This window comes from Pyrus communis, chromosome 7, assembly GCF_041283825.1.
Source record: "Pyrus communis isolate YQ-2024b chromosome 7, ASM4128382v1, whole genome shotgun sequence".
In the NCBI taxonomy this organism is placed as follows: Eukaryota; Viridiplantae; Streptophyta; class Magnoliopsida; order Rosales; family Rosaceae; genus Pyrus; species Pyrus communis.
This window is the reverse complement of record NC_142571.1, coordinates 766,957-793,049: the sequence shown is the minus strand read 5'-3', so window position 1 is coordinate 793,049 and position 26,093 is coordinate 766,957. Positions and strand designations below refer to the sequence as shown.

At 36.1% G+C, this 26,093-nt stretch overlaps 3 protein-coding genes and 1 long non-coding RNA gene across 6 annotated transcripts; 2 read left to right on the top strand and 2 right to left on the bottom strand.

The window, feature by feature from the left end:
- Positions 1-2,029: 2,029 nt before the first annotated feature.
- LOC137733292 (uncharacterized) lies at positions 2,030-4,303 on the bottom strand. 2 transcript variants are annotated; one of them, XR_015964904.1, is made up of 4 exons: positions 4,076-4,303; positions 3,890-3,996; positions 3,212-3,275; positions 2,030-2,445 (listed from the first exon to the last, which is right to left on the bottom strand). It is a non-coding gene; the product is annotated as an uncharacterized LOC137733292 (long non-coding RNA). The 2 variants fall into 2 exon arrangements; XR_011068442.2 differs by having other exon boundaries at positions 2,030-3,275.
- Positions 4,304-7,451: 3,148 nt separating this feature from the next.
- On the top strand, positions 7,452-13,709 carry LOC137734818 (actin-related protein 7). Its single transcript, XM_068474109.2, has 8 exons — positions 7,452-7,682; positions 7,777-7,877; positions 9,701-9,916; positions 10,342-10,483; positions 10,963-11,207; positions 11,752-11,935; positions 12,315-12,382; positions 13,373-13,709. The coding sequence occupies exons 2-8, from the start codon at positions 7,800-7,802 to the stop codon at positions 13,523-13,525; spliced, it is 1,086 nt and encodes a 361-aa protein (XP_068330210.2). The 5' UTR covers positions 7,452-7,682; positions 7,777-7,799; the 3' UTR covers positions 13,526-13,709.
- A 3,452-nt stretch (positions 13,710-17,161) lies between these two features.
- Positions 17,162-18,991, top strand: LOC148695413 (uncharacterized). Of its 2 annotated transcripts, none has more exons than XR_015964919.1 (3): positions 17,162-17,293; positions 18,164-18,245; positions 18,560-18,697. XR_015964919.1 is itself a non-coding variant. In XM_088698062.1 (3 exons), exons 2-3 carry the CDS (start codon positions 18,174-18,176, stop codon positions 18,871-18,873), a joined length of 402 nt encoding a protein of 133 aa, XP_088554188.1. In that variant the 5' UTR covers positions 17,162-17,293; positions 18,164-18,173; the 3' UTR covers positions 18,874-18,991. The 2 variants fall into 2 exon arrangements, 1 of the variants encoding a protein (XP_088554188.1); XM_088698062.1 differs by having other exon boundaries at positions 18,544-18,991.
- A 1,558-nt stretch (positions 18,992-20,549) lies between these two features.
- LOC137735554 (polygalacturonase) lies at positions 20,550-24,783 on the bottom strand. Its single transcript, XM_068474978.2, has 9 exons — positions 24,376-24,783; positions 24,029-24,160; positions 23,474-23,638; positions 22,938-22,958; positions 22,556-22,763; positions 21,797-21,878; positions 21,585-21,693; positions 21,299-21,415; positions 20,550-21,054 (listed from the first exon to the last, which is right to left on the bottom strand). Exons 1-9 carry the CDS (start codon positions 24,619-24,621, stop codon positions 20,827-20,829), a joined length of 1,308 nt encoding a protein of 435 aa, XP_068331079.2. The 5' UTR covers positions 24,622-24,783; the 3' UTR covers positions 20,550-20,826.
- Positions 24,784-26,093: the final 1,310 nt, after the last annotated feature.

Here is a 26,093-nt window from a genome sequence, read left to right as displayed (position 1 = left end):
TGGCATACTCACCACAACATAATAGAGTGGCTGAAAGGAAGAACATGATCATTGTGGAGATGGCTAAGTGTATGATGTTTAAGAAGAAGATACCACTGGAGTTTTGGGTTGAAGCAGTGAACACTGCAGTATATGTCTTAAACAGGTGTCCAACTAAAGCCTTGGACAAGAAAACTCCATTTGAAGCCTATAGTGGAAGAAAGCCAGGAATTAAGCATTTGAGAGTGTTTAGTTCTCTGTGCTATGCATATATTCCAGAACAACAGAGACAAAAGTTTGATTTGTCTAGCACAAGATGTGTATTTCTGGGGTATAAAAGTTGTGAGAAAGGCTACAAACTATATAACATTGAATCAAAAAGTTGTCATTTCTGGAGATGTAGTGTTCAATGAGGAAGCAAGTTGGGATTGGAGTGCACAAAAAGAATGTAGTGTTTTAGTTCCACTTACTGATATACTTACTAAGAAAGAAAATGAGACTAGTGAATTAAGTTTGACTCAAGCTGAGATTACAGAAGGTGATAATGAGACACCAGAAAATATTGAAGAAGCACATGATGGAATTGGTGTTGCATGACATAGTGAAAGTTCAGGTCCACAGGATTTCAATCACTCTCCACTAAAATATAAAAGCATTGCATAAGTGTATGAAAGATGCAATATGTGTATCATTGAGGCTGAAACATTTGAAGAAGCTGCCAAAGATGAATCATAGCAGAAAACAATGGAGAATGAAATTGCAATGATAGAGAAGAACAATACTTGGGAGTTGGTTAGTAGAGCATCTGATAAGCCAGTAATTCGTGTCAAATGGGTTTACAAAACCAAGTTGAACCTCGATGGCTCAGTGCAGAAAAACAAAGCAAGATTGGTTGCAAAGGTTTACTCTTAAAAGCCTGGAATAAACCTTTGCACCAGTTGCTAGGCTTGACACAATTAGAACACTGGTTGCATTGGTTGCACATAAAGGGTGGAGATTATTTCAATTAGATGTGAAGTCAACATTTTTTAATGTAGAGTTGCATGAAGAGGTATATGTTGATCAACCCCCTGGATTTGTGATTAAGAATAAGGAGGATAGAGTTTACACACTCAAGAAGGCATTATATCGTCTTAAGCAAGCTCCAAGAGCTTGGTATGAAGAAATCAACTCATATTTCACTAATGTTGGTTTTCAAAGAAGTCCAAGTGAAGCAACATTATATGTGAAGACTGTTGAAAGTAGAGTACTCATTGTTTCTCTATATGTGGATGATATCATCTACACTGGGAGTTCACAAGAATTGATGATGAAGTTCAATACTGAGATGATAAGACAGTATGAAATGACTGATCTCAGGTTGTTACATCATTTCTTGGGTTTAGGTGTGATACAAACTGATTCTTACATCTTCTTGCACCAGAAGAAGTATGCAAAGACACTGCTAGATAAGTTTGGTTTCAAAGATTGTAAATTAGTTGCTACCCTTCTTGCAGTGAATGAAAAACTATCTAAGATGGATGGAAATGAACAAGCTGATGAAAATCTATATAGATAGATAGTTTGGAGTCTGCTATATTTGACTGTTACAAGGCCAAACATCATGTTTGCAGCAAGTTTGTTAGCTAGATTTATGCATGGTCCTACCAGAAAACATATGGGAACTACCAAGAGAGTATAGCATATGATTTATTCAAGGCTCAATTGATTATGGTATAGCATATGAGAAAGGGAAGGAAGCAATGCTTATTAGCTACTGTGATAATAATTGGTCAGCGAGTGAGGATGACATGAAAAGCACATTTGGATATGCATTTAACCTTGGTTCAAGTGTATTTTCATGGGCATCAATCAAGCAAAGCAGTGTTGCACTATCCACTGCAGAGGCTAAATAAGTCAGTACAGCGGAAGCCACTGCACAAGCAATCTGGTTGAGATTTGTTCTCTCAGATTTTGGTGAAGAACAGGTTGAGCCTACAACAATTCTATGTGATAATACATCTGTTATAGCCATAACCAAGAATCTTGTGCATTATCATAAGACAAGGCATATAAACAGACGATATCATTTCATTCGAGATGCATTACAGATGGGGAAATTGATCTACTGTACTACAACACTGAGGAGCAAGTTGCAAACATTCTTACCAAAGCATTGGCCAGATGACACACCCCGACCCTGATATTGTTTGAATACCAGGATAGACACGTGCTGGCCGACACCCGAGGGTGACGAAAGCCATTAATGGATACAAAAGCTAAGAATGCGAAATAAATAAGGGTTATGAATTGAAATACAATGAATTAACAACTTAGGAACGTGTTCAGAGCATACAGCTAATTAGAACACTAAAAGAAATAATATAAAATTGAATGAATAAAGGAGTGGGTCCTACACCGGGACGGCTCGAAGATGCTAATGTTGAAGTGCCTTGACGCTGGGATTGTATACCTCAATTCTAAGACCTGAATGGGAGCGCAAAACAAAGGTGAGTGGACCAAGTTTATATATATAATAATAATAAAACAGTTATCAAGATACTAACCCCGACAGTTTATATAAAGAAAACCACTAGCATAATATGTGATAGGTTTACTGAAAACCCTAGCATGCCAAAAACATCTCAAAAGACATGTTGCGAAAAAACATCGCAGAAATCAAAATATCAATCGTCTCACAGATCGTCTCGTAAGCGCGGTGTGCTGCTAGTAAGATCACTGAATAAATATAACTCTCGGCCCTATGCCAGCACCGTGGTCTCTGCGCCCGTAGCCAGAGATTACCAACTCCCGGCCCAATGCCTGCTCCGTGTCCCTCGGCCCGTAGCTAGGGATTATTTCTCCTTGCCTAACTGCCAACACCAGATCCTCATCCCAGGCAGCATAGTGTCCTCTAGGTACGCACAAATAGTTACGCCTCTAAAAAATAACCACTTCATAATATAAAGGCATCCATCGTCTATACTATAAAGAGGGGTTTCTAAAACATGTTCTAGCATCCTATCGTTATCCATCAAATAGTCTACCAGTTCATGGTTTTTATAGAAAATACGATATATTAAAATATGGCTCAATATAAGCCAACAATTAATTCCTTACAAAGTAACGAGACGAAAATCAACATTTCAATAAACATGCTTAACATAAAATCAATCCATAAACTCGTAAGGCATGCTTTTCATTTATGCAGTTAAACTATGAAATCATGTAATTTTAGAAAGGCTCCACTCACAAATACTCCGTAGCAGCAGAGTTGTGCGGAAAAGGATTAAGGAAATCCTCACTAGCAAGTTCACCTAAGCACAAAAATGTACAATTTATCAAACTATGCCCAAACGATAGAATCCCAGGAAATGGACGCCAAAAACAGATTAGGAACATTGAAATTGGCCTAGGAGAGATTTTGGGTTTTCGGGTCCTAAGATTTTTGGTTAAAAAGGGTTAAGGTGAAAAGGGGTGGTTTGGGCCTTAAACCCAAACCCACACAAACATACACACACGTGCACACACTCACACAGGCACACATACACACACACACACGCACAGCATGCATACGCATGCACGGCATGCACACACACACACATAGTCCACATACACACGCACATACTCACGCATTGCACAGCCCAAAGGCCTCACACACGGGGTCGGGCTTTAAGCCATTTCTAAATAAAAACGGCCCAAGGCCCTTTGGGTCATTAAAATAAATAACAAATTAATTTAAAAGACAGAATGGGTTGGGTTTGGTCTACGGGCCCAAGGCCCGTGGGTGTCCTAAACGGCCTGCATGCTAACGGAAACAAACGGAGAAGAACGCCGGAGCTTCTACAACTCTGACCGACTGCAAACGTATACCTTAGGCTCCGATCTAGGTATCAAAATGAAGTACTAGACGAGAGGAGTGTTTTTATACCTTTGGTTCGCCGTGGAACAACCTAAGATAGACGAAAAGCTCCTCGACATTCACGGGCTCGCCGGAGTTGGGTGAGTTTTCTCCCGAGTTGATCTTGCTCTAAAAACCTTGGAAATGATGAAATAAAACTCATTAAAACTCATCCACACCTCCTCTAAAAAGATTAGAGAGAAAACCAAGGCTTACCTAACCGGAACAATAAGAAAATATCGCCGGAATGCTCCTGGGTTTCGCTGTTCTTCGCATGCGACAAGAGATAGAGAGAGAGACGGCAGGATGATGATGATGATGATGACGACACTGTTGACGCCAGGGAGGGTGGTGTGGTGATGGATGAACAGTGAACACGGTTGCGGGTCGTGGGGTGAGAGGGTTTCGAGAGATACGGGAGAGTGCAGAGAGTTGAAAGAAATAAAAAAAATGAAGTATAAGGGATAGGGAAGAAGGACAAGGAGAGAGATGGAAGAGTGACGGGAATAGGGGACACAAAAACAAAAGGTGGACCCCTTAAGCACACCAATTAAGAATTAAAAATCCATTTTTAAATAAAAATGGGGGTGGAGTGTTACACCAGAGACCAGTTCGAATACCTGAGAAAGAAGGACTCATATATTATATTATATGAAGCCCTTTTAGCTGAGTTTTCGAAATCAGTGATTGAAGCCCTTTCTGTCAAGGAAAGTGATGATGTGCTCCCTATTGGCGCTAAGGGCTGTGATTTGATTTTGGTTGAGGATGGGGAGCCAGTTGGTGCCACCCCCGATGGCAATTTTTTTGTGGACATGAACTTGTATAGTCTCGGAGAACCTTCGAGTATGCGGGGTGACCATACATGCAATAGCCATAAAACATTTGCAGCAACTCTTATTTGATAGTGCATAAGTCTTTTCACAACTTTGTTGATATGTACATAAATTTAAGCTACTGAATCTACTGATTGTCTGTTTCCTCTCCTCTCTCTCATTACTCATATACCAAAAATTGATAAATACATTTTTAGGGCTGGGCAAGGTGCGGTTGGTTCGGGTTAGGATTCAAACTGCAGACTGAATAATAAACTAATAGAATAATCGTACCAAATGCATCTGTGTAGTCAATCTAGTTTGGTTTAGTTGGTTTCCTTCTCTTAGTAATTAGGAAACCATTATGCATTCATTAACATCTTTACAAAGGAGATTTATCTTACTTCAAAACTAAACGAAGAGCGAAGGAAGGGATCTTAGCAACTTTTTCACTTTGCCCTTCTTAGCTCTCCTTTTCATTTTGCACGGTATGTTTGATAAAAAAAACCTCTCTAACTTTTAGGTCATTTTTACATATTAACTCTGCACAAAATTCAATCAAATTATAAATCGTTTAATTGTTCAATTAATGGTATTAAAATTTTAGTTTTTAAATGAATATGATTGATTAGTCCTGTTTTAAATAGTTACCAAATTTTTAGTATCACAATTGGTGCACACATTTTATCTGTATTGATTTCAAGTCATATGACTGAATCGGGCCTATCTTCAATCCATATTGATATTGGCTACCATCATATTTTGCTAATTTGTAATGACAAGTGACATTATTAGGTAGATTCTCTTTGGATTAAACCTTTAGGGTGCGTTTGTTGCACCTAACTATCTCAGACTGGATTAGCTTTAGGGACTAAGCTGGATTAGCTTAGAATAGACTAAGCTTGACTGATTTAGTGAAGCGTTTGATGCTGTGTCGGACTAAAAAGCAGGACTCATATATTATATTATTAAATTTATATTTACAATATTTTATCATTAATTTAATCTATATATACTAATATTTTATTATTAATTTATCATCTTCCTTTCTAGAATCATCTTCTTCTCTCATTTTTCTATCCACCCGCTGCATCCCTCTTCTCTCATCTTTCTCTGCCATTTCATCTTCCCTTCTAGAACCATCTTCATCTCTCATTTTTTTTGTCCACCCATTGCATCCGTCCCCTCTCTTCTTTCTCTACCATTCATCTTCCTTTCTCATTTTTTTGTCCACCCACTGCATCCCTCCCCTCTCCTTTTTCTCTACCATTTTATTTGTGCCACTGTCTCTTTCCCTTTTCCCTTTTCTGGGTTTTCTAGGCTCAATTTTTTTGGGTTTTCTGGGTTTAATTTTTATGGGTTTTCTGGTTGTGGGAAGCAGGGAAGAAGGAGATGTGAGGGGCAAAGCGGAGCAAAGGTAGCAGTGGAAGAGGTCAAGGAGGACGGAGCCCGAAGTCCTTGCCGTCGAAAATTGAGGTCTAGGAGGAAGGAGCCCAATCGGAGGGCGCGACCAATGATCTTGGTCTAAGCAGAGGTGAATTGGACGATGAAGCTCGTGAGTTCTCCGATTGAAGTTTGAATCGAGGTCTTTGTTCATGATTTAGGGTTGGGGACGAGGAGAGAGGGAGAGAACGCGGGCAGAGAGGAGAGTAAAGGACGCGAGCAGAGAGGAGAGTAAAGGACGCGTGCAGAAAGCGATCAAAGGGATTAGCTAGTCCCATGGTTCGCGACGTCTCTCGCTAAGACCGTCTAGCATTGTCCTTAGTCGAGACGAGTCCAGCTTACTCCCACTAAAGCTACTCCAGTGAAGTAACAAACATGGGACTGGACTAACTATTAGTCTAGTCCAGTCCAATTCAGTGAGGGCTAGTGAAAGGAAACATACACACTCTTAGGGTGCATTTGTTGCACCGGACTATCTCGGACTGGACTAGCTTCAAAGATTAAGCTGGACTAACTTAGTGAAGCGTTTGGTGTAATATCGGACTAAAATAAAAAAATTTAAAACTCTTAAATTTTTTATTATTTTTAATTCATTTTTAAATTATAAAAATATCTTCAGCATTAGATTTTTTTTTTTTTTTTTTAATATTCTGCAGCTTCCCCCTACTTTATTCTGGAAGGAGCTTTCCCTTTCTCTCTCACAACCGCTTCCCCCTTTCCTCTTTCTCACAATAGACGACACATCTCTCCCTCTTCACTTTCTCTCACATCTTCACTTCCTCTTTCTCCCTTTTAGTGCAGAGGTATCGGTGCTTATCCCACTTGTCCTTGACAAAAACTCCCCCTCTCACAGCTAAGCAAAACGAACAAATAAAAAAATCAACATATCTCATGGTGCGATTTGGATTTTGGTGGTACTAGAACAACTAATGTGCAAGTGATGGAACGATAGATGCACAACGATTCTGTAAATTTGTTTTTGTTTTTTGTTTCAAATTCTTGGTTGGATTTTTGAAAATGGGTTTCAAATTCTGGGCTGTTTCGAATTTTGGGTCAAATTCTAGGTTTCAGACTGCACTATCTGGTTTTGAAAATGGTTGAGCAAGTGAGGAAGAAGAAGACAGATCGGGCGAAGCGGTGAGATACGAAGCGAAGCACATTGGTCTTAGCAGTCCGCCTAAAATTGGGGGGTCTCGCTAAGACCCTTTAGCGAACCTATTAGTCCATGCGAGTCTCATTTTGTCCCATTAAAGTTATTCCTGCTGAAACCAAACACAGGCTTACACAAAAACTTAATCTAGTTTAGTCTAGTGAAAGCTAGAGAGGGCAAACAAACACACCCTTATTTTCTTAGCATCAGTTTGTAATATAAAGAACTTTACTAACACGTGTCAAGATCCAAATGTGCCGGTCCCACGTATACATCTTCTCGTCCATCAGATCCCACAAAAATAAATAATAGAAAAGGAAAAAAAAGAAAGAGAGGGTTCCTACCGTTCCTACCACAATCTTGTGAAATTTGAAAAGTACAGACACCGCAGTTGCCCGCTCGCAGACAGAGAAAACGGGTAAAGTGGAGTACTAGTCTCTTAAACTTCAATACTGAGAGCTTCTTACATTTCAAATGCTCAGCTAAATCCCCTTTGTTTCTTCAAATTCTAGGGTTAGGGTTTTAGAAGACCAGAATGGAGGCTGTTGTGGTCGATGCCGGCTCCAAGCTTCTGAAAGCCGGACCCGCCATTCCCGATCAAGCTCCTTCCATGGTAATTATCACATCATATGCTTCAATTTCTCGGTCTCACTTCCCATTTAAGAAAGCAAAGAGGCGAGCTTTAAGACCTTTTTTTTTTAAATTTTTTATCCTTGCTGTAATTTTCTGTTCGGTTGCTTGGATTTTTTTTTTTTTTTTTTGCTTTTTTGGGAAAAATGGAAAATTCCAAATGCGAAAGCTCGGGATTGTTTGTTGGTTTAGACTTTCGTGGGGCCAGCTAGGATTTGTTTTGATTTGTTAAAGTCGGAAACTTTTAGTTGGAAAATTTACTAGCCATGGCTGGGGGGAAGAATCTGTTTGGTTTCTGGGAAAGTTGTGAGAAAGAAAAGGAAAATTGTAGTTTTCTGTAGGTCCAATTAATATTTCAGCAGAACAGCGACTTAAGTTATGAGAGTTCCTCCTTCTTCTTTTTTTTCCTGCACCCCTGTGGCATGGATATCCTCTTGTTGCTCATCAGTTGTTAGTTCTCTCATTAATTTTGTTTTTGCTCTAGTAGGAAATGAAACTTTTATGGTTGTATTAGGGTGTGTTGAGTAGATGATTGTGTCACTCAAGTTGCATACTGAAGACTATCGTCATGTATGTGCACGCTTTAGGTAAAATAACTCTTGCTGTTATTGGTCTGATAGGAATCTTAATATATCTCAACTGTCCAAACTATATATTCCAGAACCAAAGCTGGCATGGTAATCGTACATTGTCAAACTTCCAATTGATTCTTACTATTACTTTCATTTCCCTCCTTCCCAACAATCTCGTGTTATCACATGTATATCCCTCCTCCTATCCTACTTTTAACTCTAATGAAGTTGCACATAAATGATGCCTTTGCAGTTTGCACACCATTTTCCAGCCCAACAATGTTAAAAATATATTCCAGAACCAGAGCTGAAAAAAGAGTTGACTCTTTCTGTCATAAATGATGAATTTGCACATCATTTTCGTTGTATTCTAGTATAATTTTGTTTTCGTGGAAGTTGTATATGGCTCGTATAGACATTGATATTGACCCTTGTAAATACTTCTTACTTATTGTATGTGAAAAAGTATTAATATTCGGGAACTTTAACGAAAAGCTCCCAGTACTGTTCACTTTAACGAAAAATCACATTTTTACACTAAAAAGTCAATCTTGGTACTATTCACTTTACCCTTTATTTTGTCCTTATCGTTAAAACTCACAGTTTTCAAGCCCTCTTCATTAATTTTCCTTTAATATTCAGCTTCTAGCTGATGGTACTATTCACTTTACCCTTTATTTTGTCCTTATCGTTAAAACTCAAAGTTTTCAAGCCCTTTTCATTAGTTTTTCTTTAATATTCAGCTTCCAGCTGATTTTGTCTCTATTCAATTTCAAGGTAATTTGGGCTTGATATGCTCTCAACTTTTCAATTAATCTGTGGGTGTTGGGAAGTCTGAGGAAAAGAAAATCAATCAAATAGTGAATTTCAGGTCATGGTCTTTATTCGGCAAAAGAGAGAAAATTTTGCTTTCAAAACAATAAAGGATGATGTTTTTCATAGTAAAGTGTTGTCAGAAAAGCAAATTTTCTTTCTTCGGATACAAAGACCAACAATTTTTTTGGACTTTACTATGAAAATCATCTTTTTACTATGAAAATCATTTTTCTATCTAAATTGCATATTTGGAAAGGAAGAAGTGACTCTCTTGTACTTAATTTAATGGTTGCATTGTACATAATGAAAATTTTATTCAACTAATCCAGAAGTAGCTGATGATATCGCTGTAATTTAACACTATTTTCTTTCTTTTTTTTGTTTTTCTTTAACGTTTATCTTCTTTCATATGCTTCAGATAATTCCTAACCAAATGAAACGCGTGGTTGATGATGGATCAATGAATGATAATTCATCACTTGAAGATATCGTTGTTGATCCAGTTGTGCGAGGCCTTATTACTGACTGGGATGCCATGGAGGACCTATTGCATCATGTTCTATATACTGGACTTGGATGGGAAATGGGCAACGAAGGGCAGATATTATTTACCGATCCACTTTGTACTCCCAAGGTTAGCTAATATGTCGTTATGCAATATTTGGCTGAAAATCATTACAGTGGTTATTTTCACGGTTTTTATTATTTTTATATAGTTTTATTTAACAAGTCAATGTATTATCTGTTATAAGTCTATGCTGGTTCCATTGAGCACACTGTCAAAGTTAAAACTTTCAGATCATGATATTATAAATGTTCCTGCGTATTCTTGTTTAAATATATTTAAAAATAAATTTCTGTAGCCTCAAGTTTGCTTGTTGTGAATCAGTTTCTGACATTATTTCACTAGAGAGAAAAATATTGTAAGGAGTAAGGAAGCCTTGTTATCTCTCTAGAGAGAAAAATCCTAGAAATATAACTTGCCGGTTCTACATAACTCCTTATTGTTTTGGTGCAGCTAATATATATTTCTTTAACAAATTTTTTTTCTTCTCCCAGGCTGTCAGAGAGCAGTTGGTGCAACTGATGTTTGAAACATTTAACATTTCGGGCTTCTATGCATCAGAGCAAGCAGTATTGTCACTTTATGCTGTAGGACGCATCTCGGGATGCACTGTTGATATTGGCCATGGAAAAATAGGTTTATATACCTTGCAGAAGGGAACCTTTATTAGTTAATGGAATCTTGTTTATTGAATACATAGAGTTCTTTAAACTATTCTTTCGTTTCTATACTGCAGGCCAAGTCATATGCAATATAAAATAATAAATTTATATATACAGAATTCAGTTTATCCTATCTAGCATACAATCAGTGATTTGAACCACGTACAGATCTTGTAATATTAAGACCAAAATATGTTATTGATAGTTGATAGCTATGCCAAGCTATAACCATCTACATAGTGTGCATTAGGTGACCATATGATGATAATGGTCATGAAAGATGCATTGGTAGCTGAACTAAAGCTTGCAAGTTTTACTTAACACACCTGACCTATTAATGGCATTGGACTCTCTGTGTAAGGTAGTGAGTCAATATGGGATATGATAATGTAAGCAAACTGATTATTTTTTTTTATTTGTGCCTTTTCTGTATTTTTGGCCAATTTTTAACAGATATTGCACCAGTCGTTGAAGGTGCTGTTCAGCACATTGCCTCAAGGAGGTTTGAAATTGGAGGTACTGATTTGACGAAATTACTTGCTGAAGAGCTTGGGAAATCTAATCCTCTAGTTAATATCAAGATGTCTGATATTGAGAAAATAAAAGAGCAATATTCATGTTGTGCTGAAGATGAACTTGCTTATGAAAAGACCAAAAATTCATGCCAGATAGAGCAGCATACCCTTCCTGATGGACAGGTATGGTTAATTTTTTGAAATTATGATATGGATAGATGGAGAAGACACGGATAGCACATAACTTGTTTGTCATATTTCAGTTAGGAGGATATGTTGACTTCAGTATGTCATATATTCCCTGTAATTTGCTATTATTTATGCTGTAACTGGCTTGCACCTATCGCAGTTATCTTGTTTTGTTTGATTTCAATCTATGATGTGTTAATTATACATGTTAATGAGTTTATTGAAAGTTATCCTCACTGAAATCTTCTCTAATCTTACATGTTGAATACTAAAAACAAGATCTAGTATACATTCAAACACTTCTATTCTTTAGATATATGTCCTTTAACTTGTATTTCTTTATCCCTTCTTTACATTTTCTTTTTTATTCTTCAAAATGTGAACGCAAGATGACAGCAATCCCATCTCAAGGCATTTAGGTCACAGTTCTTGTTTATTCCAAAGCATAGCCTTTTCTTTTCCGTAAATCTTCTTTCCCAAATTGTTGTGATGCTTTACATGTATAATGACTTTAATGTAATACTGGTCATTGGTTTAGGTTATTACGATTGGAAGAGAAAGATATACTGTTGGTGAGGCTCTATTCCAACCATCCATATTGGGTTTAGAAGCTCATGGAATTGTTGAGCAGCTTGTTCGTTGTATTTCAACAGTATCGTCTGATAATCACCGGCAATTGCTAGAAAATACGGTACTGTGTGGTGGCACTGCTTCTATGACTGGTGAGTTTATTGTTGCCGATGCCTTTGCCCTTCAGATACAGTAATTACTAATTGGTACAATATATTTTCTTCTTTATTTTTCCTTTTCTTCTTTCGTTGAATACTTTGTTAGACGACTTCTTTTGTATAAATGTCTGGGAGCCCTTTCTTTGGTTGGTTTCGTTATCCTTGTCATCCATATCGTTTTAAGAAATGGATTCACCAAGTTTTGGGAATCCTTGGGTTCAGAGTTCCTTATACATGACTCTTCTTTGGAAGTATATTACAGTACAAGGCAACAGATATAGGAGCATGGCGAAATTTGTTTGTCCTTGTTTCAAAAGAATAGGAACTTTTGGTTCTGTAATTGTATTGGCACTTTGATTGCTGTTTATTGCAGGTTTTGAAGAAAGGTTTCAGAAAGAAGCTGGTCTGTGCTCATCTGCTGTTCGTCCTGCTTTAATTAAGGTAATTTATTTTACCATTAAAACTGCACTTAGGTTTTAGCTTCAGAGTTCAGGTGGGGTAGGTTTGAATTTCAATTCTTCCCAGGCAAAATCTCTGACAGTGATTAGGGGAAATAGTCAACTTTCTTTCACACAATGTCATCTTCACGAGTCATTGCATCGTACCTATATGTTTACTGCAATCAGAACCCTGTATAGGAAGTGCAAATTCTTAATAATCTTTATGAAATAAGCTTTCCAACGTAACATTTAAGGTCCACATACTCTAAACGTAATTATAGTCGGTCTCCTAACTGTTTCTGAGGCTGCATATAGTTCAGAGTCCAGAGGTTGTGTTAGTTTCTGCTATGGCATTTCCCTATCTTATTTGCTACATGTGAACTAGTGATTATGATGTCTTATTGTATTGTTTCATCAAATTTTCATTATTCTCTCTCAGACAGTTGGGTGTTTGGCGTTTCCATTCTTTTTGCTTAGGAAATTCATAAATTTTTGTACTCATGCACTCGTGATTATATATTTTCTTTCTGCTACCATGATATTTGATAGAATTTATGCTTCAGCCTTGAACTCTGATTTACAATGATTAACATGTTCATTGAGTTGGAAGTGATTCTCGACATCAAGACTTTGACTGGATACCAAAAAGTCGTCTAATTTGATTATGTATGACATTAATTAATGGAAATGTTATTGGTCGATTTGTTACCAGTGTATCTCTACTGAAAAAAGTGCTATTACCACTTCCATTAGTAAAAAGGAATTGCATTGATCTGGTGTATAGCGTACTTAAATTTTGGATACGTTTGTTATTGCATGGTCTTGAGTTATTGGTCCCGTAAGCAATCACTGAATCACTTTCTATTACCCGGACTGAACATTATGTGAGCAAGATACTTTATGATCTACATAACATTTCCACAACACTTTCTTCTGTACTAACTGGACTGCCGACTTCTTCTGATCGTTTTTTGGTCCGGGTTCAATGCAGCCTCCGGAGTATATGCCAGAGAATTTATCAATGTATTCAGCGTGGGTGGGAGGTGCCATACTCGCCAAAGTTGTGTTCCCACAGAATCAACATGTAACAAAAGCAGACTACGATGAAACTGGACCTTCTGTTGTTCATCGGAAATGCTTCTGAGGATCTCTTGTTTCGAATGGGAAATTACTCCTTTCTTCGCATCAGTCATAATTATTTGCAATTCTCATAGTTCGAAAGCATGCTAGAAAGTATGAAATGGAACTCCAAAGGAAAAACAAATGTATGGAACTGACCAAAAGTCCATCGGATTGGATTGAATTTCAATGAAAGATCCATTAACACATCCAAGCATTTTGGTTTCCAAATTTAGAGATCTTGTTAAGGATATGTTTAGTGAGGGAAATTCTGTTTTATATTCAACTTCATCCTCTACCACATTTCTTCTTGATGCATTGATATAAACTCTCAAAGAATTGGATGATTCGCGACGTTGCACAAACCAGCACCGAACCAATGACAAGAGTATGTCTGGTGACTAGCAATGGTTGTGGGAATTTGCAGATACCCAGTGGCCTTAGCAGTTAGTAAAGTGTGATTTTTGTGAAACTTGAAGGTAATAAAGTGAAAATTATCCAAAAATATTGTCGAAAAATATGATAAATGACCAAAACTATATACCATGTATGATATCTTACTAATAATTATGAGGGGGTATTTCAGCGAAGGTGAAATATATTTGATAGAATAAAGTGTTTTAAATCTAAATTAACATCCTCGCAACTGGTGCCGTGCTAGTGGGAGAGGCATTGTCTGTCTAGGGTTTCAGAGAAAGCCGACGAACATCATGTGCCGTGCGAGTCAAGGTTTCAGAGCACTTCCACCGGGGGTGGGATAGGCCGGCACACAGCCAAAAAAATGGCCCAGCACCTAGGGAAGTTTCTCCAGTCCACGGGATTGCCACCCAACCCAAACTGGTCTCTAGGCCAGCCCAAAATTGATAGACCTTGGGACCGGCCTACATGACGTCAGGTTGAAGCTGGGAATGCAACTGAAGGTCAGGGCGTAGGTCCAGAGGCGGCGGGTTTGGATCTGGCGAGCCCAGGCGCCGATGTCGACAGATTTGGGGCAAGTCGGACTGCGGAGGGCGGTGGAGAGGAAGCGGAGAGTGAAGGAGAGGTGGGGATTTGATGAAGGGTGGAGATGGGGGGGGGGGGGGGGCGTGGTTTGGCGTGCTCTGGTTTGAGGAGCAGTTGTGGGGAGAAACTCAGAAATTAAAAATCAGATTATTATTTTTTATTATTTTATAATAAAAATTAAGAATATTTTAATAAAATTGACTAGGCTATTTAGCTTTAGGGGTGGAGATGATTTGGCCTATTACTGTTCATTGGGGTCTATCACTGTTCACTTGAGTGGATAAATGTGCTGGGTGTTGGCGCAAAGTCTTTAGGGGTGGAATTGCTCTCAAGAACAATGGGATTTTAGGGTTAGCACTTTTCTGTTCATTTAATTTCTTATCTGTATGTATCTTCACTTTCACAACTTTTTTAAGTTCGTTTGGAAGTGTCTTTAAAATTGGTGAAAGCGTTTTTAGTGAAAATGTTTTTGGAACCAATTCTGAAAACACTTCCAAACGTTGCAGGAAGCATTTCAAGTGCTTTTGGAACTCAAAAACGATTTCTTTAAAAGAGCTTTCAGTCATTTTAAAAGCATTTCCTAACGAAATTTCAGTTGCTTATTTTTTCAGTTTTTGAAATGATAGGAATTTAACTACTTTGATTGTTAATTTTCTGCATCATGTGTCGTATAAATAATCTTGTTAAATTATCAAGCTTCTTGATTATTATTTTTTTTTGTTTTTCAGGCAACTTCAAGCCTGGGTGTGTGGACTAAATCAGAGAGGATCATATCATCATAGTCCAGTGTTCCCTTGGACACGAGACTCGTCCAATCTTTCTATGTTCTTTCTCAAAACATAAGAAATAATCATGCTTCTTGAATCTTGAATTTGTTTGACGACGGTTTGGTTGCGTTCTCGGTGATTGGCAGCCCAAGCGTTCAACTCTCCGGCAATCACTTTGTAGCTACTGACAATCAGGGAGAGGTTGCAGCCATGGAAGATCAGATCAAAACATCTTTGTCATCTAGAGTGAACACCTTACACAATGGATTGACTTCCAAGCAACTATCTATGGTAAAACAAAATGGCAAAAGAGATTGTACAGGAATTGGGAAGATGTTTCGGTATTGCTTTTCCATCATTTGCAATTAATGATTCAAAAAAATTTGCTGGCGTCTCTTTCCCACGTTAAATCTTCCAATATTTGTAGGCAAGCAAATGGTGTGGCTCATAGCAGTGGACTAGCCAAAATTTCTAATAAGGAGAGTCAGCCTAATTTTACATGTTAAAATCTTACGCATTCATAATAATTATTATAAATATTACAAATTTGAAATTTACAACCTAATTGTGTCATCATTCCATAATCGTGTGATAACAATACTAATGGTAAGTATAACCAATATTTTTTTTAAGACAAGTATAACCAAAGTTTTGATATATATATATAAAGATCGAAAAGATAGACAAACAATAAGAGTATCACATGCTGATTTAAATTTACTAAAAAAATCAAATAAATTCAATACACAAGTGAATAAATCAAAAGACTAGAGGCAAGAAATGAAGTGTCACGCACCTTTAAACCCAAGTGTCTTGAGTCTTTGACCATATGGAGCACGATGACATTAGATTATGTTCATTGGGGCAAATATTATTCTGCGAGAAGGGTCAACTATAAGTACAAATATGAAGAACTTGGATATAACATATAAGAAGACATATTTTTAAGATGGTGAGAAGGATCAAGTGACCCTTGTGGGTCTTAATTGGCTCCACCGGTGGCTCATAGGTTGGCTAGACATGGTTCCACTTTGTTAACATTGGTACATTTGGATTTTTCTTGTCAATTGAGATTCTCATTAAACCACGGATAAGGCAAAATAAATGAACAATAGAGCAATACAGTGTTATACAACAGCTCCCCTCACAAAGCCTGGAACACCGAAGCATCATTAACCTAGCCACGAAGGCACCCAAAAAAAAGTAGGAAGAGTTAAGCTCTGCCTAACCTTGATTTATATTCCTTGGTGGACATGACAGCACGTCTCTTGACAACCAAAACCAGAGAGGGAGGAGGTTGCGAGGGCCAGCTGTTGAAGACACACCCGCTTGAAACCGGCCAGAAATTATTTGAAGTTTTTTATTTAAAATTAAATACAAACAGTCCTAACGAAAAACTAGCTGCAGAATGTATGATGAACGGTTATGATGCATTGATCTCTAGAATCCTCACAAAGAGGATATGGATAGGATCATGATACGCCAAAACAACCTTTTAATTTGTACCTTACAATTAAGTTAACCAAATCATTGTGCACTAAGAAAAATGGTTTATTTACATTCGAGAAACAGGTAACAATCACGAAAGCAACAATAATTTTTGAAATTATTGTTGGCAGTTTAAAATTTTAATTCCTCTTAAATAGTATTTTTTTTATATAAATATAAAAGCTTGAAGTACACAATTAAATTTTTAAAGTACCAGTAACAAATTCCTAATAATTGTTTCCCAAACAAGAATTAGTTCAAAATACTTTAGTCTTTGGGCTTCTGGTACCGTTACCTTAAGAGCCCGCTTGGTGGGCCGGCTGAAACAGGCTATGGACAACTAAAATGGGCCCCGAGCTACGTACGTACAGTTCATCTCTTAACCCTCTCTTCCTTGAGATACTGTGCTTTTCTTCACTGTTAAAGATCTTCGGTGGCCTTTCGGCTGTCAATTCTTGTAAAGATTGCCGGAATTCTGAGTCTGGCGAGCTCCATCTCCTTGACAGGTTCTGGTTCAAGATTGAACAAACTCTCAGGTTCGTTCTATTGAGCACTACCAGGTGTTTGATCAAATGCATCAATGAAATTTTCTTCTGTTTTTTTGGTTGAATTCAACATTCCTTCTTCTTGTTTTTGGTGTTTTCGATTGAATTTCTTGTGATATTCGCATTTCATTAAGGCCAAAGGCAAGTGCCTATTATTTCATTTTTGTGTTATTTCTTGGGATTGATTTCTGCTTGAAGGTTGTTCTTGAAAGGATTTCCTATTTGGCTTATTGTAATTATGTCTGATTCCTCTGTTAAAATTGAGGGTTTGTTGGCAATGGTTACGGTTGGATTTCTTGGGATTGATTTCTGCTTGAAGGTTGTTCTTGAAACGATTTTCCTATCTGGCTTATTGTAATAATGTCTGATTTAAAATTGAGGGTTTGTTGGCTATGCTTACGGTGAAGTTACGAGATCAAATTTTAATGTCCATCCAAATATGAATTTATTTGTATGTACTTTTAAAATGATTGAAAATGTTGTTTTTTTTTTCTTTTCCAAAAGCGCTTAAAAGTGTTTTTTGTAAAAAAATATTAGTTTTATGTTTCTTCCAGAAAACATTTAAATGTTTTTTCAAAATTTACTTACATTTTTACTAAAGATTAATTCCTAAAACGTTTTTAATTATTTTAAAAGCACGTTCAAACGAGCGCTATGTTATTCTTAAAACAGACACTGGTAAAAATCTGACTTGCTTGTCTTCTCTTTTCCTTTGATTTTTATATATTTGTTTTTTTTTTTTTAAGTACCTTGGTCTTGTGTTACTGTTAATTATCTCAAGATTGTAATAACTATCGCATACTTTAAATTACAGTTGTTGTTTATTGAATTATAATTCTAATTTTAAATGTGAATTTGCAGCCCTTAAGATATGGATATGGACCGTGAGGACCCCATAGATGGCACTGCTGGGACAGAAGCTCCGATTAGTAGTTTGGCACAGGTTTATTTCTCTCTCTATCTCTCTCTGCTTTTTTAGGAAAAGAATTATTCCTCAAGTACTTATACAGTTTACTGCTATGGCATCAATTGAACAACTAATTAATATATAGCATACTAATTAATAGACGGCGTACTAATTAATATGTAGCATATATATAATTTGAAAACATATTTGTTATGTGAAGTGAAATTTGTAAACAGTACAGTTTTTGCTCAAACTGTAAACTTTGAATACTAACGTGAAAACCTAGATGTCTCAAGATTTTCTCATCCCCAAACTATTATTTATGCTGGTTCAGAATATTTGTTGGTCAGGGGCCAGCCTTTCTGGCGTTGTGTACATGCTTGTCATGGCGTCAAATCACCACGGTATAGGTTTTACAATTGTTGATACTGACAAATTAAAGATTGAAGCTTGGGATAATGTCTGGAATGGTGTGCCTGATGCTGCATTGCCTTTTGAGGAGCCTCATCTGAGAGACTTGTTGAATGATGCCAAACACTCTGATAACGTCCGTTTTGTTTGTGATGAAACGGCAAAAGATGAAGGAATCATAAAGAGGGCAAAGATGGTCTTCATTGCTGTTGAGGTACCCACAAAGCCGTGTGTTGGAACTAAAGGTTCGTGAAATTTGTGATACTGAATCAACTGTTGAAAAGATAATAGTTGAGAAATCCACCCTGCCAATTGATGTAATAGAAAACCACACCCAACGCATATTGGCGCAAAATCCGCTTGGTACCCAATTTTCAGTGTTTTATAACCCGGATTTCTTATCACAAGGCACTACTGTTCACGACATGAGAAACCTGAGCCATATTGCTATTGGAATGGTTGAGGGGTAATGTCAACGTGTTGCAAGAGTTATACAAAAAATGAGTTCAAGTTGATAGAAATAACGTCCTACGTGTTTACAAGGCTATTGTGTTGGGCAAAATTGCAGTTAATTCAATTCTTGCAATGAAATACATCATGTTAAGAACGATATCGGAACTGGTTTATACCAACTTTGAAGATGTGCAAGAAGTCATTAGAACGGATAGGAGGGATGGACCTCACATTGATTCGAATCTCGGAATTGGAGGGCCGGGTCTTACCAAAGACTTGTAAATATATTCTCCACCATTACGGCTTGAAGGAAGACTCATAAGTAGTTCACAAAATCATTAAATTGAATGGTGAGATTAAGTACAAGTTTATTGCTACGATGATTAGGAGTATAGGGACAATAAGAAATAAGAAGATTGTTGTATTCGGAGTTTCCTTCAAAAAGAATACAAACGATGTGCAAAATTCAATGACAATATAAATTTGCAAATGTCTGTTGAAAGAAGGATGCGATAAATTAGCGATTTATAATGCTAAAGCAAGAAGAGCAGGGATCGTACTATGTCTTCTCTTCTTGCTTTAGCATCATAAATCGCTAATTTATCCCATCTTTCTTTCAACAGACATTTGCAAATCTTTATTGCCATTGAATTTCGCACATCGTTTGTATTCTTTTTGTAGAAAACTTCGAATACAGGAATCTTATTATTTCTTATTGTCCCCATCCTCTTAATCATCGTAGCAATAAACTTGTACTTTCACCATTCAATTTAATGATTTTGTGAACTACTTCCGAGTCTTCCTTCAAGTCCTAATGGTGGAGAATATATTTGTTGTAGTACAAGTCTTTGGTAGGACCCGGCCCTCCAATTCCGAGATTCAAATCAATGTGAGGTCCAACCCTCCTGTTCATTCTAATGACCTCTTGCACATCTTCAAAGTTGGTATGAGCTAACTCAGACAGTTCCGATATCATTGTCAACATGCTGTATTTCATAATTGAATTAACTGCAATTGTGCCCAACACAACAGCCCACGTAGGACGTTAATTCTATCAGCCTGAACCATTTTTCGTATAACTCTTGCAACACGTTGACATTACCCTCCTCAACTATTCCAATAGCAATATGGCCCGGGTTTCTCACGTCGTGAACAGCAGTACCTTGTGATAAGAAATCCAGGTTATAAAACACTGGGTACCAAGTGGATTTTGCGTCAATATGCGTTGGGTGTGGTTTTCTATTACATCAATTGGCAGGGTGGATTTCTCAACTATTATCTTTTCAGCAGTTGATTTAGTCATCACAAATTTCACAGCTGCTTCCCAACATGTGTGGTCTAACGAACCTTTAGGGTGGATTTCGCAATTGTTATCTTTTCAGCAATTGATTTAGTCATCACAAATTATTCTTTAGCAACACTGTATTAGTCTATTTCTCGTTGTTGTAATTAGATAACGAGAACACGTTGGGATCCTCACCTTGAATGGGATAACTTTATTTTTCATTACTAATTACAAGTAAGCCTACAATAAATTTGTTTCAATTCTGGCAATACTATAATAACTGTGCAAATAAAGACAAATGCAAATCCCCACCTCCCCACAACATCAATTAAACTAAGTGTAAATTATAAAATTAATCCCTGAATTTTCACCATATTTCGGATGGAAGGACCAATTTTTCACATTCTTAAGGACGAAGTCTAAACTATATATGGTGAAAGTTCATGAACCAATTTTATAATTTACTCATTAAATTAACGAAGAGCATTTTGGAGAAACCGTTCCTCTATGGCTTAAATCGACTTGCTCACACGAAGCTTGGGCAATTTCATTGGCTAGAGATCTTAGGTTTACGTCTTTTAACAAAATGTCTTGACATCCGAAACTCTTGCTGCAGTCAAATTTCACTGCCACTTTTGAAGCACTTGTGCCTTTCACATTCTCATATACCACATTGCTTATTTTCACAGCTGAAGCCTGCACAAAATGATCGCTATTATAATGTGTACTACTACAAGCGTTATTATTAGTACTTAAAAAAAAAAAGTCATTTTACAATTCTCAAAATGCATTTGGTCGTAATATTTATGTATGTCTTGAGTGAATGATGATCTTTTAACCTAAACTTTTCCACCATACAATAACTTACAAATTATGTTTTTACTGTTAGATAGTTTAATAGAATCTTGTGGATAAAATGTAAAATTAGACCGTGCATTACCTGTTCTTGGCATGGTGAATCCTGATCGCAATAGTATTGGTCTATGATAATTGGATTGCTCACATTGGCCATCATAACATTTTTGAATCTGATGTTTGTTGCATACCCAGACCCGCCCTATTTATCAAACAAAATTGACCAATATGTGTCATTTGATTTATACACATGTACATGAAATAAAACGAAAACCCTTTTCTGTGTCAAAAAGTTAATTGACTGCATTGTATGTGTAATGTGTGTCTGCATTCCCAGTCTTACACATATATGGTTGAAAATGAAGTCTTACCTGCCAAGTCTTTATTCTTAATCCGTTAGTGGTGCCAATAATTTTGGCTTTAGAAACCACCACATCTGAAACCTCTGCTTGTGAATTTCCAGCTCCTAAGCTTCCAATGCTGCAATATGACATCACCAGAATAACTGAATAAGTATGAAATTATTTTGTACAAGATAATCGAAAAATTAATATCATGTTTAATGTATCTGATGGAATATTACCTAATTCCATGACCTGGTCCGCAGGTTATATCATCAGCTCGAACATTTTTTGACCCACTTACTATCGAAATACAGTCATCACCTTCAATTCGATCATTAATAACATAAAAGAAAACATGAGTAATATTAGTTTGGGTGGATTAATATTTCTTTCAAAATTTATAATTGGTGCTTTATAACAGTTTGAGATATTATGTTATTAGAACATCCTTAACTAATTTTTTTTGTTGGACTTAATTTAGACTACCGAATTAGAAGACATATTCAAAGGAGAGGTTACTTTACCATTTATAGTGTAAATTGACAGCATGAACGGAGCCAGAATTATTTTTTAGTGAGGCGAACTTTGAATGATGAAATTAAATTAATATTTTGATACCATACTATCAACTTATTGTCCAGCAACATGATTTTGGGTATCTGGTGTTTAGAACAGTAAAATTCTAACCATTAGTTAATGGAAAAATTACATGGCTTGAAATGGAGAGAGAGTAAGAAAAGTATAAATGTGAGAGGGTATTTTAAGTTGAGTGTTTTGACTAAGACTTCATTTATGAGTATACAAATAATTATACTTTTACTAAAGAGTATTTTTCATGGTAAAAAGAGTTGAGTAGGGGCCATTGTCCCCAGTGAGCATATGTTGCCTCCGTCCATGCTTAGATTAGATTACTAATTCAAAGACACATTCAAAGAAAATGTCACTTTACTAGTTATAGTGTAAATTGACAGTCTAATAAAATAAGAGTTTAAATATACCTGTTCTAATGAGACAGTTGCTTATCCGAATATTTTGTGTTGCTGTGACATGGATTCCATCTGTGTTTGGGCTATCGCCTGGTGCGGTCACTATGAGATTCGAAGCTTTTACATTCACACACGACTGAAAAGATAGATGCATTTTCTGGGCATTTCGGAACCTCACATTGTCTACTTCCAAAGTGTTGCACCCGAAGAAAGTCACGGCCTTTCATGAACAAGAACAAGAAAGGAAAAGAAAAAGAAGACAGCGATACAGATTTCATTATTTAATTAATGGAAACGAAAATTCAATACCCTAAGAGTGTTTCTCTTCTTGAAATGTAATCTTTGTTTGATATAATCATTAGTACTTGGAAATAAATAGGTCCCAAAAACTTACATTTGGTGCGAGCGTGCAAGGCTGTAAGATAATGGAAGGTTCCACAAAAGAAAACAAAATATTGTTAGTCTTTGCATATAGAAATGGGTATTCAAAGTTTAAATTAAAAAAAAAAAAAAAAGATTTTTGACAAGTTTATTAAAAAAATTAACTAACACAATTGTCATTTAGAATTAACTTTAGCAAACAAATAGGCAATTCGTAATACTTTTACCAATTACAAACAGTTCAACAACTAAAATATCTTATATTTTATTATTTGTTGCAAAAAAGATATTTATGTATCGTGATTTTATAATAAGGACTTTTAAAGATGATTGAATTTATTTTTAGGTTTTAAAATTTGGCTTGATTTTTGTTTTCAATTTTCAATTTTTTGAATCTTAAAATAAAAAAATCGTTAACAAATAAATTTTTAATTTTTTAAAATATAAAAACTAAAATGATTATGAACAATTGAATAAGAGCAAATAGTTACCAAAAGGGTTTCTAAGTCATGCACAACAAGTAATTCCATTAGTAATGGCATAACTTACAAGGGATTCGTTAACTTTGCATGAGTTTAGCCACCATTTCCTTCCATTGCCATTGATGGTGCCACCACCTTCAACTCTGAAGTTAGTCAAATTTGTAAACAAAATCCAATGCCGTAAGTCCGTATAATCTGATCGTTTGGTAGAGGCTTTGATGGTTCCATAGATCTAGTAAAATGAATCCAATTAATAAGAGCAGATACGTTTTTTTTTTCTATAAAATCTAAATAGTAAAATATACAAGTAATGTTACGTATTCACTATGCCGCACACAATTGTTTATATTGTAATTATATTACCTGGGAAGCAAGTAACTCTCTCTAAAATCCTCTAACCTTTCTTCCTCTCTCTTGTCGTCCATCTCTCTTTTCTCTCTCTAAGTTTTGGCCTACGAAACGTATAGTACATATATATTCTTTATACTAGTATTTATATTTTACATTCATCCCCACCATTCAACTATATGATTCTACCCAAACAAGTATATTAGGTCGATTGTAGATGGATATACAGTTTGCATGTTATGTATGTGCATTTATTATGGTATATGTGACTCACCTTGAGCGTGACATCAGATTTGCAAGGGCCGGAGAAATTCATTGGCTTCAGATGATAGACCCTATTCTTAGGAACCACAAGCTCAACACCTCTTTTAGAAGAACAAGCCTTCTCCCAAGCGTTCATAAATGCCTGTATAAAACACGTACAATTATAATTATCAAACCACAACCGGTTAAGAACCCTCATTCTACTCATGATTAAACTCTCATGCATGTTAGTTGTTAGAGAGATCATCAACAATGTGATCGAATAGCGTCATTAAAAGAAGAAAATAAAGAAATAATCTTCTTGAGAAGAGCTCGAGGGTTATTACGACTACGGCTTTCCTCGTACAACTGGGTTACCTGGGTATCATCCCCTCCATCTCCTTTTGCTCCAAAATGATCCACATTTACAGTAACATTCTTTGCTGAAGTTGATTGAAGCCTTCTTGTTCGATGGTGACGATGAAGATCAAGTACAACTAGTGGGTTCCCTAGGTCACTACTAAAAGAGAAGGGAAATGAGGCTAATATTATGAGAAGTACTGAGAGAAACTGGTTTTGTGAAAACATTGTAACTTTCACTTTTTGACACAGACACAATTGCATGTCCACAATTCCAGATGTTCAAGACAGACGTTTGGATGATATATATGTGGGATGTGATCGTGAAGGCCTAATGCATATTTATAGAAGAGTAGTCAAAGCTTTCTAGAGAGAGAGAGAGAAAGGTAGGCACTTTGAGAATTAGAAGCAATGACTGCTGAGACTTAGAGGGAATCTTCACGAGTCAGAGAGGTATGGAGATTGAGCAGCAGGAGGTTGAGACGAAAGGATTTAGTTGGCAGGTAGCCGACTCTGGTTTCCTACAATTAGTTTTCTATCCACTAAAGAAACATATATATGACGAAATATGAATGGAATGGCCGAGTTTAGTTTGGTTACCGGTGCTGGTTTACCAACACGCGAGAAATTTTTATGTATTTTATATTCAATTGAGATTTTGAAAGATTTTAATTTTTTTTTTTTTATAAATTCAGGAGTATTCAATTATGATTTTAAATAATTCTCTAAGTCTAAGGGTATTCAATCAGGATTTTAAAAGAATTTATAATATTTTAGGTATATTCAATTACAAATTGATTTTTAAAGATTTTAAATAGTTAGGGAATTCAAGAAAATTCATTGTGTATTTTAAGCATTCTTAAATCTCACCTCTCCTTTGAGGGAATTCATTCAAAGTTTTACATAGACTCTTTAGAAATCAATTAAACTCTATCAAAATCCATGGACTTATAAATTCATTAAAATCTCTCAGAATCCCAATTGAATACATCCTAATTTACCATTTGAATGGAATCATAACACTACACGATGATGTTCCCAATTCACCAAACAAATCTCCTTAAATACCAACATATATTTGGGAATATAAATCCTACAATTAAAAAGTTTCCGTAAAACCAATATACACCATTTAAAGATTAGGTAATGAAAACCCAAATAAGAAAATACTCGAACCCATTTAAGAGTTTGAGATACATTCTAAATGTGTAAATAATAGACTAGTAAACTTCCACGATCGATAATCAGTAGTAAACTTCCAAAACAAATGTGGAAAATATATGGCTTTCCAAACTAATTCCAAACAAAGAGATCCGAATAGAAATAACTGATTACAAATCATAACTAATTAATCTTTACTAATTAATAAAACTCTCTTTGTCGACTAAAAAAGTGTGAAAAGACAAATTAATCTTCTATCACACAAAAAAAATGATGGGCAATAATGTAATTTTACAGGTCCAAATTTTACTATTTTGGTAGCCTCACGTACAGGTGATGTTAAAAAACCTCTAATATTAAAAAAAAAAAAAAAAAAAAAAAAAACCATAACCAAAAACTTCCCACTCCCCCAAGTTCTCTCTCTTCCTCTATTCTTCTCATTTTCTAAAAGAATGTGTTCATACATCAAAAGTGTATAGGCAAATGCTAATAAAATTAATAAAAACCATGATTATCGAAAGAAAAATTGGATAAAAACCGAAGCCGCCAACGTGTAAACGACAGGAAGTTATAGT

What these genes read in the sequence shown, in the direction of transcription:
- LOC137734818 (XM_068474109.2), top strand. Translation starts at nt 7,800, where the DNA reads ATGGAGGCTGTTGTGGTCGATGCCGGCTCCAAGCTTCTGAAAGCCGGA. An exon ending in CCGATCAAGCTCCTTCCATG is followed by an intron (nt 7,878 to 9,700) that starts GTAATTATCACA and finishes CATATGCTTCAG; the next exon opens with ATAATTCCTAACCAAATGAA. An exon ending in TATTGGCCATGGAAAAATAG is followed by an intron (nt 10,484 to 10,962) that starts GTTTATATACCT and finishes AATTTTTAACAG; the next exon opens with ATATTGCACCAGTCGTTGAA.
- LOC148695413 (XM_088698062.1), top strand. Translation starts at nt 18,174, where the DNA reads ATGGATATGGACCGTGAGGACCCCATAGATGGCACTGCTGGGACAGAA. An exon ending in CGATTAGTAGTTTGGCACAG is followed by an intron (nt 18,246 to 18,543) that starts GTTTATTTCTCT and finishes ATGCTGGTTCAG; the next exon opens with AATATTTGTTGGTCAGGGGC.
- LOC137735554 (XM_068474978.2), bottom strand. Translation starts at nt 24,621, where the DNA reads ATGCAATTGTGTCTGTGTCAAAAAGTGAAAGTTACAATGTTTTCACAA. An exon ending in CTTGCACGCTCGCACCAAAT is followed by an intron (nt 22,764 to 22,937) that starts GTAAGTTTTTGG and finishes TGTTCATGAAAG; the next exon opens with GCCGTGACTTTCTTCGGGTG. An exon ending in CAACTGTCTCATTAGAACAG is followed by an intron (nt 21,879 to 22,555) that starts GTATATTTAAAC and finishes ATCGAATTGAAG; the next exon opens with GTGATGACTGTATTTCGATA.